Source organism: Bradysia coprophila (assembly GCF_014529535.1).
Source record: "Bradysia coprophila strain Holo2 chromosome X unlocalized genomic scaffold, BU_Bcop_v1 contig_26, whole genome shotgun sequence".
In the NCBI taxonomy this organism is placed as follows: Eukaryota; Metazoa; Arthropoda; class Insecta; order Diptera; family Sciaridae; genus Bradysia; species Bradysia coprophila.
In genome coordinates this window covers 1,448,781-1,461,290 of record NW_023503313.1, presented here as the reverse complement: position 1 = coordinate 1,461,290, position 12,510 = coordinate 1,448,781, and the positions used below count along the sequence as shown (strand labels likewise).

The following is a 12,510-nucleotide window of genomic DNA, read 5'->3' as shown; positions in this document are numbered from 1 at the left end:
TCTACAAAGTCTTCCGATACATTTAGCTTTATCGACGTCTCCAGACATTTTATTTCACGACAGATGTTTTACCCATCCGTGAAAAACGATATGAAAGTAAATTCGAAAACGGATTCGGTTAGAAAGCTCAGAAATAAGTAAATCAAACATTCTTAAAATGATTGACGCAGAGTAAGTCCGATGAAGAAATTTTATGTAATGAAATTACTACAATTTTTCGAAACTTATGGAAAATATTAGTGAACGTTAGATTCTTCGAACAGAAACGGAATGTCCAACAGAATCGGAAACACAAACGATTTTTCGTTGGCACAGCTACATTATCCGAAAGAAAAATTGTTTGTTTTTCCGTTTGTGTTGGACATTTCGTTTCTGTTCGAACAATCTGACGTTCCCTATTAACGAAAAAGATTTTCGGTAAATTTCAGTTACCAAAATTACCAATCTGTACGAATTTTAGGGAAATATAAGAAAGGGAACTTCAATCACATAGCTAAGCTGCCACGAAACGAGAAACGTTAAGTTAGATTTACTTATTTTTGGGCTTTATCAACTATTTTGAAGCGAATCTAACTTCAATACAGAATACCGAAAATATAAAAACATACAGTGTCCTACGGAATCCACTGAAACTCTCCAATCGTTTTTTGTTCGGAGTATTATTGCTACAGTCCACGTTAAATGTACTAGTTTTTGAACGAAAAATTCATCTTGATTTCACAATCTGTTAAGTGTCCACAACACAAACCGACAAAACGATTTATTAATAATTATTTACACAATCAATAAATACTAATTTATAAGTTTCATTATGTAATTGCAATATATATTTTCTGGTCATTTGAGCTATTTTACGAGAAAGATTTACATTTTTCAAAGACTAAAATAAATTTTAATTTATTGTAATGAGTGAAAACAAAACAAAAAAAATATACAAAAAATTTGCATAAATATATCTACATAGAGATAATTCATTCCAAAATAAAAATTTTCATTCATGGCACCGGCCATACACCTGCAGCTGTCATTCTTCGATAATCTATAAGAACTATAATTGAGACGTATCATAAGTACGGAAATCGATAAGGAATAGTTGACAGCAGACTCAAGACCGGTCTTACTACCAAAAGGTGTATAGGACGCTGAAAGTCAAGAGGGGCAAGATTTAATCAATACATGAAATTTTCTCGAACTCGTACAATTAAATCATTAAAATGATTCCCTAAATATTGTGCTTAGCAAAATATCGTTCGAAAATATTTATCGAGAAAAAAAATTGTTAGAACGAGCAAAACGGCGTTAATGCTTTTGGTTTGTAGATAATCATGTAGATGATGGTATCAGGCTCAACACGAACGTAACTATACATAAAAAAATTCTTTCCAACTGAATTGACCGTTAGAATAGATCTACGAATAGTATAATGTGAAAATTTATTTGAGCCGCTGACGCTCCCATCCGGAACACTTTAATCTGATGATAAACTCATTTCTTACGCTTAGATTCCTATGTACCGGTACCTTTACAAAATTCATTCCAGGTAACGTCAAGTCAGCACTTTATTAGTTTTTTTCCCAATTCAATGATATTTTGGCATGCAATTTTATCTCTCTCGCTCACACACTACCAGCATCAGATATTTCTGTCTAGCGAGAACATCACGTTACACGACACAATTTCGATTTTGTTTATTTTGAAAGTTTATTTTTGCGTGACGGTCGATCTATGTCAATAACAGATGACCAGTCACGTCTAAAAGGATGGCCTTTTTATGTGTGCAGCTACCGTGATAGCCACACACAGGCCGACTGTCGTACAAGGCAAGTCAGGTTAGAATGTCTTTATTGAACATGAGAACATCATTTTACATTAATTTCATCCGGTAACGTTTGGCGAATTTTAAGTTTTATGAAACTTTTCGGATGAACTTTGGTGTTTTGAATTTTCAGACTCGCATAAACAGTGAAGCTTTATGTTGAATAATATTTCGACTAGTAAGTGATCGATAAAGTGAATCTAGAATCGGGGCAAGCTCAATTTACTACAGAACCCAACAGAAACTCCATAAGTATATGCAAAGTCTGTAAGACTTCATTGTGCAGGCAGTGGAGACAACAACGTAGCAGGTAGATCGTCCTAACAAGTGGCTTCGTTGCTATACTAGTTCTAGAAGATACATATACTTTATTCAATCTTCAATCGTTTAACGAACTTTCAATCTAAATATGATTCAGGATAACCATACCACTGCTTCAAGTGCAGTGATATGGAATAACTCATCTCCGTAAATAATTCATTGTTCAATTCCATTCGTATTGTTGTACAATTCTATGGCCATGCCTCTGACAATGCGCCTTAAAATCTTCCCCGACGGTGTCATAGGTAAGGTTTCAACGAAATAGACGCCTCCCCGCAACTGTTTGAAATCGGAACATTTCTCCTGAACGGCATTTTTGATTTCGTCGGACGTGATCCTATGTCCAAAATGTGTCCTTACGACCACCGCAGCTGGTAAGTCTGTTTTAACAAGATCGGGAATACCGACAACGCACACATTGGCGACCCCATCGCAGGTCAAAATGATACTCTCTAACTCTGACGGAGATATCTGATAGTTCATGTACTTCAAGATGTCTTTTTTGCGGTCCACAATATACAAATATCCATCAGCGTCGAAATAGCCAGCGTCTCCGGTGTGTATCCAGCCATTGTCATCCAATATTTGTTTAGTGTTTTCTTCATCGCCGAAATAACCAAGAAATGGATAGAGTGTCATGCAGCATATTTCTCCTAAGATATTGAAATAATTGAATTAAGAACCGAACCGACCGAACTTTCAGCATATTTTACCGGTTTCGTTTACACCACACCATTGTCCATTGTCGTCGATAAGTTTCACTTTGATATTGAAAACTAACTTCCCAACCGAATTTAGATTTCTGTTTGTATTGTTCGCCGAAAACAGTCCAGCTATCTCCGTCAAACCATATGCAACTTGAACCCTTCCGTTGATCAAATATTTGTTCATTTCCCTTGTAAGCTCTTCGGCGACATAACTTCCACCGCACCAAAATAGCTTCATGCTTGACAAACTGGATTGGCATAGTCTGTCGCTCTGCAGTAATAGCGCAATATACGAGGGCGATGTCATAGTCACCGTAACTTTGTACTTTTCCACAATGTGTAGAAACAGTTCAGGATTGAATGTTTCGGTTGTTATGATTCTTCTTGCACCAATAATTGTTGCAAGCATTAACGTAAGGAACCCAGATAGCCAGTACAGAGAACTGAAGCACAGCATTACGTCGTCTTGTATTAACGGCCTACAATATAGGACAAAGTTGATTTTACTGTAGCTCGTTGAATATTTGGGACAGGTTCGAAGTGCCTTACGTCAGTTTCAGCATATTTTCCAATATTGCTGCATGCGTTAAGCCAACTCCTTTGCTACAAATAACATTAAAATTTTAAGGAATACCCCCAAACAATATGCTTCATCTTTTTACCTTAAACCGGTTGTTCCAGAAGAACAAACAATAGCAGCGACTGTATTTTTTCCATCAGTTAAATTTGGCGGACTGCAACGAAAATAGGAACAGTTGAAATTTAGTTTAGCTATTTTGAATTCTTACTCACCAGAAGAGTTCATCGTTTTCGCACGGAACAAACAATTCCTCCACCATACGGGCCCCATCAACCTTACCACCGAAAGCGAATATTGGAACTGTTGTCTTCAGTAGTTTTAACGAATCCCGAATGCTAAGTACGTTATTTGAATCACAAAAAATTATCTTCGGCTGCGTCATTTTCATGATGTGAGCTATTTCGGCTGCAAAATTACAAAATATTAAAGTGGTTGGTAGGTAATGATGCTTCTAATCTTAAAGGTTTTGATAATATTTTGCAATAAATATTCAACAGTGGTAAGGAGGCTTCAAAAACTACGAGTGCAAAGTCGTTCTATATTAAAATTATATTTTAACGAAAAGAGCGAAAGCTTTGCGTACGATAACTTTGATTGAGTTGCATCTTATTAAAAAGTACTTTTATAATCGTTTTGTTACCCGCCTTCGTCACGTCAATACTTATTGTACTTACATGGACAAATGGAAATTCAACGAAGAAGTAAAAAAAAAATGAGGGCGGGAGGAGGTACAAGAACGACATATTTTTTGAGAAAATTATCGCTCCCCTCCACAAAGATTTTCGGGGTTCAACAGTCTGTCAACTAACTGTATATAATCATAAAAGAAAGTTGAGTTTAATTACTTGGGGTGAAGCTTGCGTCAAGAGTGTTAACAGGTGCCAGAATAGTAAGGCAAGCGAAGACCACAGGAGCGACGTAATGTTGATTTCGAGCGATGACTGCAACCACATCTCCCTCCTTCACTCCGATTTTGAGTAAATTTTGCGAAACGAAAATAGTTTTCATTCTTATTTCATTATTCGTCAGCATCATGCCATTGTTGTCGCTGATCTAAATTCAACATTTTTGTTATGCCAATAGCGAGAAGTCAGAACTACAACGAATCACCTGGCCAATTTTATTCGGATTTGACTCGAGTGATTGTAAAATAGCCTGGCCAACGGAAAGATTAATATTGTAATGTGGAGCCCTACTTAGACCAGTCCACAGTTTTTCCTTTTCATCAAAAATTGTTGAAAACATCTTCCTTCAGTAACTACTGCAGAATGTGATTTTTCGCGTCTGCACTAAATGCTATGCTCAATGCAACTGATTTTCCTCCAAATGCAAAAAAAATCTACCGCTCCACTTAACAGAGTCGGTGTATTCTTGTAAAGTGCAGACTCATTTTCCTATTTAATGAAGCTTTTCGAACAAAATATCATGAGATTTTGTAGACTCGTCTTAGAGTTTGTGTTGGATAAACTTTCTTTAATTTATTCAGATGTGGTTGATGATTGTATATTGTATGTATCTTACGATATAAACCTTAAGTCTACCCATTTCTTGTTTTCTGTGGTCATACCAAACACGATCCACAACATTTACAATTTTTTAAACAAAAGGAAGGCGATTTGTCAAAACAATTAAGAAAACGGTTAGCTCAGACGAACATCATCTATTTCCATAGCTCCCTGTTTCTCCAATTTCTGTCCATAACAAAACAGTACGATTGTGACGGTATGTCGGAGTTGGCCGAGTCATACAATTAAATGTTTTTTTTAGCAAAACAATTGTTCATATCATGTTCTACTTAATTAGATAACGCCATTTAATACAAAACAATAAAAAATGCAACTGCAACAATCGCAGAATGACTTGAACATTTCTGATGCGCTCAAAAGTGCATTATAACGTTATCTATCGTTTTTCATGATTCTACCTCTCTTTTTCATTCATATTTTGACGTCACATTAAGTTAGTCCAGCAAAACAGTTCCATGTTTATTAGATGCACTAAATCTTTGCACGGATCTTTCCTTTAGAGATGAAACATTACCTTCAATTTTCAAAAACCATTTGTGGCTGATCGGTGTATCAAAATACTAACTTTAAGGACACATGAAAGATCAACCGCAAAACTAGATACATTTCAAGTTTGAGAGCTTTATTTTTGTGTGAGAGGTCATGTTGCTGTCAATAACAAATGACCAGTCACATCTAAAATCGATTTCGTGTGACGGATCGAAGCTTACGACAACAGATGACCAGTCACATCTAAAAGAGTGGCCTTTGCATGTGTGCAGCTACCGAAGTAGCCGCACACAGGCCAACCGCCGTACAATGCACTATGTACAATGTACGGCGCTTTAGAAAGTATTGGTGATTCGAAATTATAACGGCCTTTTACATTACCTTCACCCGGTAACGTTTAACGAATTATAAATTTTATGATGATGATACATGTCGTAGCAAAATGTTTCTACTGATGACTGAAACAAACGAATACCAGGCCATTGAGAAAACACCGATCGAAAGAAAGGCTATAACTGTGATATGCTTACGGTAAGATTTGTAAAATTTCGAATCTATTTTTTTTTAATTAGCAATTACTTTGTATGAAAAGGGTTGGATGTTGGTTATATTTTGGTATACCTTCTCATACGCACTGTCTCTGCGCCTGATAAACTCTTAAAATCAGTTGAAAAGTACTGTTGAAACCATTTCATTAGAAGGGAGCGTGAAAGGATTTTTAAGCAGTGATTTATTTTCAAATTAAATAATGCTACGAATTAAACGTTCCGAAAAATAACCTGACTGTTACACTATCCTACAAATGTATCATAGTCATTAAAATAATAAAAAAAAACTTCGTGAAAAACAATAAAATAATTATTATGAACACGAATGCTCCAAATTTAGTACCACAAATTAAAATTCTGTTTATTTTAGCTCTCCATATAAATACTCATCACAACCATAATTTAGTTAATCAAAAAATACCACATTTGAGGTGTCAATAGTCCTATTTGTTACATGATTCATTGCATGTTAGGGAATAGTTTCATTACTTTAATATTCAGGTAAAAACAGATAACAACGAACGATATATCCACTATAATAATCAACTAAAATATTTGAATGGTGTGAACATGTAATCAGGTATAATTGAGATACATTTTTAGTCATATGTTATGATCACGAACTTGGCGAATTCATTAAGGATTGACAATCAAAATATTGTAATCAAAGAACATTCAAAGGCGTTATGTTATACGGTCGGCGGCATGGTGTGAGCCTAGGCATGAGGCATTTTAAAGATTCCACTGATATGACTGGTTTGAATAGTCATGAGCTATTCAAAGCATCCTGAATACATTTTACGCCCTGGAATAATTAACCTTCAGCGAGTTATTGATGATGTTTATCTGTAGATGTAAATAGAAACGCATTGGAAAAAATTTACAAAGCTTTATCGGAGTAAGCTAACGTTTTAAATGGAACATTACGCATCTGTTGCAAAATTTGGCTAATTACGTGAGAGAATTTTATACATTCCAAACCAATAGTATGTTACGTCACTGTTTGTAAATTTTTGTTTAGGCAAGTGTGAGGTTTGCGGAGCGAGCCGATGGCGAGTGAAGTAATCACACGTTTACAAACAGTGACTTAACACATTTTACATGTTTGTGGACGGTAAGTACATTTTGCCTGTCACAAGCAGTGATATAAAGTGCACTTTACCGTGCATAAGCATATTAAGGGAAATTTTATTGACTCAAGGGAAAGTTGACTATTACAAAGCAGTTTGCCCCTGCGAAAATGAGCCTAGATGAAGAATATTTTTGGTTTATTTGATGTGAATTTCTTTGTGTCATTCAACTTTTGCATGGGACAGGTAATAAACCAGAATACATTGGATGCTGATGTTGCCATCTAATTAATTAGTTAGGAAACAGCTTAGAGATACTCGCAAACTAACTGTTTTTTACAAGTTTAGTTATATACCTCGCCTTTGACTCTACTATGTGAGTGTGAATTTTTGGTTGTACTCGACTTACGAAGTATTTTGTGTTACCGAGCCGTTGGACGAGGGACATACACCCAAAAAATTATTTTCAGCACAGCTGAACATTTCTTTTGAAGCGGGACAAGTACAGATGTGTAACGTAGCAGTATAGTCTTACAACTAAAATGCATTTATATTCAGCTGAGCAGGGCATCATTCTCATCTATCTTGTACATATTATAGCTCAATAGACAAAATAACGGTTCAACAGTACAATAGTACTGTTCAACTACCACGAAAAATGTACTGCTACAATGTACAAATTCGGGACAAGTACAAGTACAAGATTTTATCTTAATTGGACATAGTGTGGTCAGTATGTCAAATGTGCATATATGCGGAACATAATATTCAGCTGTTTTGTAAAATAGTTCTGCACAGCTAACACCCTCAACAAATTTTCTTTCCGTGTATTAAGCTGAGTAAATGATGTATTTTGCAGGAACGTAATTTTACTTAACAAAGTGAACCAATTTTTACAGCATGAAATAATGTCCTATTTATCCTAAGCAGTAATGTCTTATTACTGAAAACAACAAATAAAAATTTGCCCAAAGGAAGTAATGTACTATTTACATCCCTGCGTTGAGTGGAATGCATTGTTGCACTTAATATTCTCCTTGATTCGTAGTTGATTATTATGTTTACTAAAATCGCAAATTTCCGGATATGTACTTCCTGTTCAAAGTCGCAATTTTATTTAACCCATTTTTTAAATTTTAATTTGAATTATTCGCGGTTATTACAAGTGACTCGCGTAACAACAATAATTTATTTGGAAATGACATTTTTACAATCGTTTGACAGAACAGAGTTTGTTTTTGTATTAGTGTGCGCTTTATCTTTATTTTATCTACTAATTGAAAATGTAAATAAAAATAATAACCAAAGTGCGACACGTAAATATAAATTAATAAATTGAGGTACGTCTGACATAAGAGTTAAATAGACATCCATGGAATTGATTTCTTGATCTAATCTAATCAGAAAATTGTTCGATTCTAATTAGATTGCAGAAAACTTATCAGCTGTTGCAATAACGGTTAATTTATCAGTGGGTAAAATTTCTCATTTTTTACGTCCAGTTCACAAGGCAAAATGACGATATTAGACGATCGGAAAATTCAAATAGCAGCTGCCATTATTATCCCTAATCTGGGAGGAATTGTGAACGGTAGAATAACGTCACAAAATTTACCATGGTACGCCACATTAAACAAACCATCGTTTAATCCACCTAATTGGGTATTCGCACCCGTCTGGACGTCTCTGTATGCAGGTATGGGATACGCATCATATCTTGTGTATCGTGACGGTGGAGGATTTTCAGGCAGAGCACAAACTGCCTTGACTCTGTACGGGGCTCATTTGATTCTGAACCATGCATGGACGCCAATATTTTTTAAATATCACAGCATGAAATGGGTAAACACTTGCCCACTTGAAGACATCATGTTCCAGTTAATTTATTAAAAAAATCCATTTTCCATTTCCTTATAGAGTTCTATTGAAATTGTCATATTGACTGGGGCCGCGGCTGCTACAGCAATATCATTTTACAAGATCAATCCATTAGCAGGCCAACTTTTCATTCCGTATTTGGCTTGGCTAAGTTATGCTGCTGCATTGAACTTTTCCTATTTTAAATTGAATCCTGATTCATCCAAGGCTATTGATGCGGCGAAAAACGATTAGAACCGTACTTGTAATCCAGAATTTATTGCCTTATTATAGGGAACAGAAAGTCATTTGATTTTCAGAAGCTTATTGGTTATAGAAAGAATGAAAACTTATTTAGAGGGGCGGTATTGTAGTAATGGAATAGTATCGAAAATAAAATCAAAGATTGAGTTGGGAACAAATTGACGTAGTGAATTCCTTTGTCATTAACCTTCACCCTTACTTTATAATGAATTAGAATCATCAACAGAAACGTTTGTGTAGTCCACAAAAACTCTCAAAAACTAACAGATCACTCGAAAACCGATGTTAGCAACCTTTTGGTGTCGAGCAAAGTCGTTTATCAAACACGTTGGAATTTGAGGACGGACCAATTTTTGGAAAAAAATAGATGATCAACTAAGGGTATGAGAAACGTTCCTTTCATAGTATGTTTCAATCAAGGTGGTATAATATTGGCTTATATGAAACGGAAGTTTCTATCCAAATTGTGGCATGTAACGTAAAGCACACCTGAGACATATGAAGAGTGTTTGTTGCGAGCGAGAGAGATATAATTTCGTTAGATGTGTTACCGTATATTCCTCATATATACCAACCGAAATTTCATCAGTGCTTCCTTACAGCTTACTCATTCTCTCACATAAGTCTATAAGTATTTTTTGAGGCACCCAAGGTAACATCCAATTATGAAATTTTATTTTTGTGTGACGGTCGGTCCATGTTGATAACAGATGACCAGTCACATCTAAAAGCGTGGCCTTTATATGTGTGCAGCTACTGAGATAGCCACACACAGGCCAACTAACATACAATGCACCAAGTACAATGTAGGTCTAGTTAGAATGCCTTGGTTGAAAATCAAACTACAGTGTGTATCACATGCATCAGCTAACATTTAGTGAGTTTTAAATTTTATGAAGTTTTTATGAGAAGCTTTGATGTTGTTATCATTTTGGAGTTTGAATGTGATAAATTAAAAAGTGAGAGTAAAGATCACTTAAAATCAAAAATCTTATCATTTATGTTCTCTCAGTAGACAGTCGCTTACTTGTGATCATTGGTAACTTCCCAAGTCAATATTTTACGTAGAAACATTATACTGCCTTTGCATGGTGATTAATGACTATGTATAAAAAGATGAAAAGTCGAGGGGTGAAGCACTTCCATTTAATCCATTTAATCCAAAAAAAAAAATTAGTTTTACCGAAATAATTAGGCTACCAAGCTGAAAAATTTGTAAACTAATTACGAAAATTAGATTTGCACGATCCCCAGGTCGTTTAAGTACTCGTGAGTTATAGGAAAACATTTTTTTGTTAAAAATGGTATTAAATTTATTTAATCCATTTAATCCACTTTACACCAAAAACTCCTAAAAGTGGATTTTTTCGCTTTTTAACATTGTAGTATGAGTTGCAGTACGTGGTTCGATCAAAATCAACCATTTTTAAGACTTTTACAGTATTTGGTAAAATGAACTTTTTTCCTATTTATTCCAATTTTTATTCCATTTAATCCATTTAATCCATTTAATCTAGAAGTGAGTCACCCCTCGTGAAAAGTAGAGTTTTTATCCCGAGTTATGGAATGGATTTTATCTGTCTAGAACGATAATCTCGAACTTATCCCTCTAGGGAGTTTTTGTTTATCTCGATATATCTGTTCTCGACAGATAAAATATGATTTGCACCTATTGCCAGACTGTTACTTTGACGTGTAGGCATTATGGCCCACGCCTTCGGCTAGGGCAATAATGTCCTACACGTCAAAATACCAATCTTGACAACAGGTGCATAATATATATTACATGCTGAGGGCGTTGAAAGTAGTGCTTGAAACATGAAAAGTACGGTTTTCGACGCATGTAGCATGTAAAGTATTTAAAAACAGCTGCAAAATCAAACGAACTCTTTTCCGTCTTAAGAAACAAAAAGACACAGCTAAGATAAACTAGAAAAAGCAAAGATCATCATCTTTTTTCTAGCAACAGAGGTTCCTATACTTGTCCTTCATAGCAAAATAAATGTTAGATCTTAACGAGGTAAAAACTGTTGAAAAACCATATTCGAAGCAGCAACATGTGACGATTACGATGTGTTTGACGCTTCATCTAGGACAAGTTATTAATTGGATTAGTTAAGAAGTGATTGGACATTATAAGAGCTACTTTTGCAACAAAAAAGAGGACGTTGCCTTTGAATGTTGTTCTGTGAGCATTGAATATGAGTGTACAATATGTACAACGAGGTAATGCAGCGTCAGTTATTGGTACATTGCCATCAACACATGGCCTGGATGAGGTTTATTACCATATGTTCAGCAAATATTTGAAATCAAAAATCCAATTTTTTAGGGTAACTCAAATATATTTTATGAAAATGTCTACGAATACACTAAATAATATTTTGTTACATCACATTGAATAGTAGAAAGTAAAATTTATTTATTTATCGATTTAACATGGTACAGCGGATCATTTATCTCAGTTCCATTTTACATGTATTTTGCATAAAGACATCTACAAATATTTCTGTTCTGTTTTCTTAATCTCTTTATCAAATATAATTTGAAATGGCTTAACGAACAATTTGAATCTTAAGATCTTATTTACTGAAGCAATGGACGCACATCGACAGATCAGTAACAATGGAAATGTATTCTACCAACAGACAGAACAAATAAACGCTTTTGACCTAGGTTGTAAAACATCAGGCACTCCAAAGATATTGTTGCGAAAATTTCAAAATTTAAAAGAATTCGGTCAGAAACCATTGGGAACGACGAATGCAGCTACAGGCTTGTTTAAAGTGAACATTTGGTCTTCCATTCGTTCATGAAAACACGATATACAATGCGTATATATTCAATGGTGTAGTAGCTGGTTTCCCTGTGGTGTTGCCACTTAATTGCGTGAAATTCATTGAACCTTATGACGTCCACATCCACTTTATGTTTTCGCAACCTTGATAAAAAAGATTTTTTGAAAAATAAAAAAAAATCTGTTAGGGGTTGGAGGACAGAAGATAATGACTGTCTGTTAAAATTCATTTCAAATCTTTATTGTCCGATCGATTTTGCGATACCATTGGTTCATTTCAGATATTACGATTCAAATTGATGGTAAAAATGTTTTTCGTTTTAAAATTCAAAATTATCTACACACTGAACAGATGGACACTTATATGGATGCGGGGATGTATAATACAATAATTTATGTCCTTAAGAAGTATAAAAAATTTATCCTTTTTTCTAATGCCACAATTTTTAAGTCTTTAATTGCGTGTTTGACAGGGTCTATTTGTGGAAAATCGATTGGACAAAAAAATTGGCTCAGGAAATGTTTATGCAAATTT

The 12,510-nt window shown here is 34.9% G+C and overlaps 2 protein-coding genes across 2 annotated transcripts; one reads left to right on the top strand and one right to left on the bottom strand.

The window, feature by feature from the left end:
* Positions 1-1,717: 1,717 nt before the first annotated feature.
* LOC119069140 (4-coumarate--CoA ligase 1-like) lies at positions 1,718-4,766 on the bottom strand. Its single transcript, XM_037173046.1, has 7 exons — positions 4,535-4,766; positions 4,270-4,477; positions 3,637-3,829; positions 3,507-3,578; positions 3,394-3,447; positions 2,851-3,323; positions 1,718-2,790 (listed from the first exon to the last, which is right to left on the bottom strand). Exons 1-7 carry the CDS (start codon positions 4,667-4,669, stop codon positions 2,294-2,296), a joined length of 1,632 nt encoding a protein of 543 aa, XP_037028941.1. The 5' UTR covers positions 4,670-4,766; the 3' UTR covers positions 1,718-2,293.
* Positions 4,767-8,278: 3,512 nt separating this feature from the next.
* LOC119069141 (translocator protein-like) lies at positions 8,279-9,336 on the top strand. Its single transcript, XM_037173047.1, has 3 exons — positions 8,279-8,397; positions 8,484-8,899; positions 8,975-9,336. Exons 2-3 carry the CDS (start codon positions 8,573-8,575, stop codon positions 9,167-9,169), a joined length of 522 nt encoding a protein of 173 aa, XP_037028942.1. The 5' UTR covers positions 8,279-8,397; positions 8,484-8,572; the 3' UTR covers positions 9,170-9,336.
* The last annotated feature ends 3,174 nt before the right edge of the window (positions 9,337-12,510 follow it).

What these genes read in the sequence shown, in the direction of transcription:
- LOC119069140 (XM_037173046.1), bottom strand. Translation starts at nt 4,669, where the DNA reads ATGTTTTCAACAATTTTTGATGAAAAGGAAAAACTGTGGACTGGTCTA. An exon ending in GAAAACGATGAACTCTTCTG is followed by an intron (nt 3,579 to 3,636) that starts GTGAGTAAGAAT and finishes TTTTCGTTGCAG; the next exon opens with TCCGCCAAATTTAACTGATG. An exon ending in GAAAATATGCTGAAACTGAC is followed by an intron (nt 3,324 to 3,393) that starts GTAAGGCACTTC and finishes CCTATATTGTAG; the next exon opens with GCCGTTAATACAAGACGACG.
- LOC119069141 (XM_037173047.1), top strand. Translation starts at nt 8,573, where the DNA reads ATGACGATATTAGACGATCGGAAAATTCAAATAGCAGCTGCCATTATT. An exon ending in AATATCACAGCATGAAATGG is followed by an intron (nt 8,900 to 8,974) that starts GTAAACACTTGC and finishes ATTTCCTTATAG; the next exon opens with AGTTCTATTGAAATTGTCAT.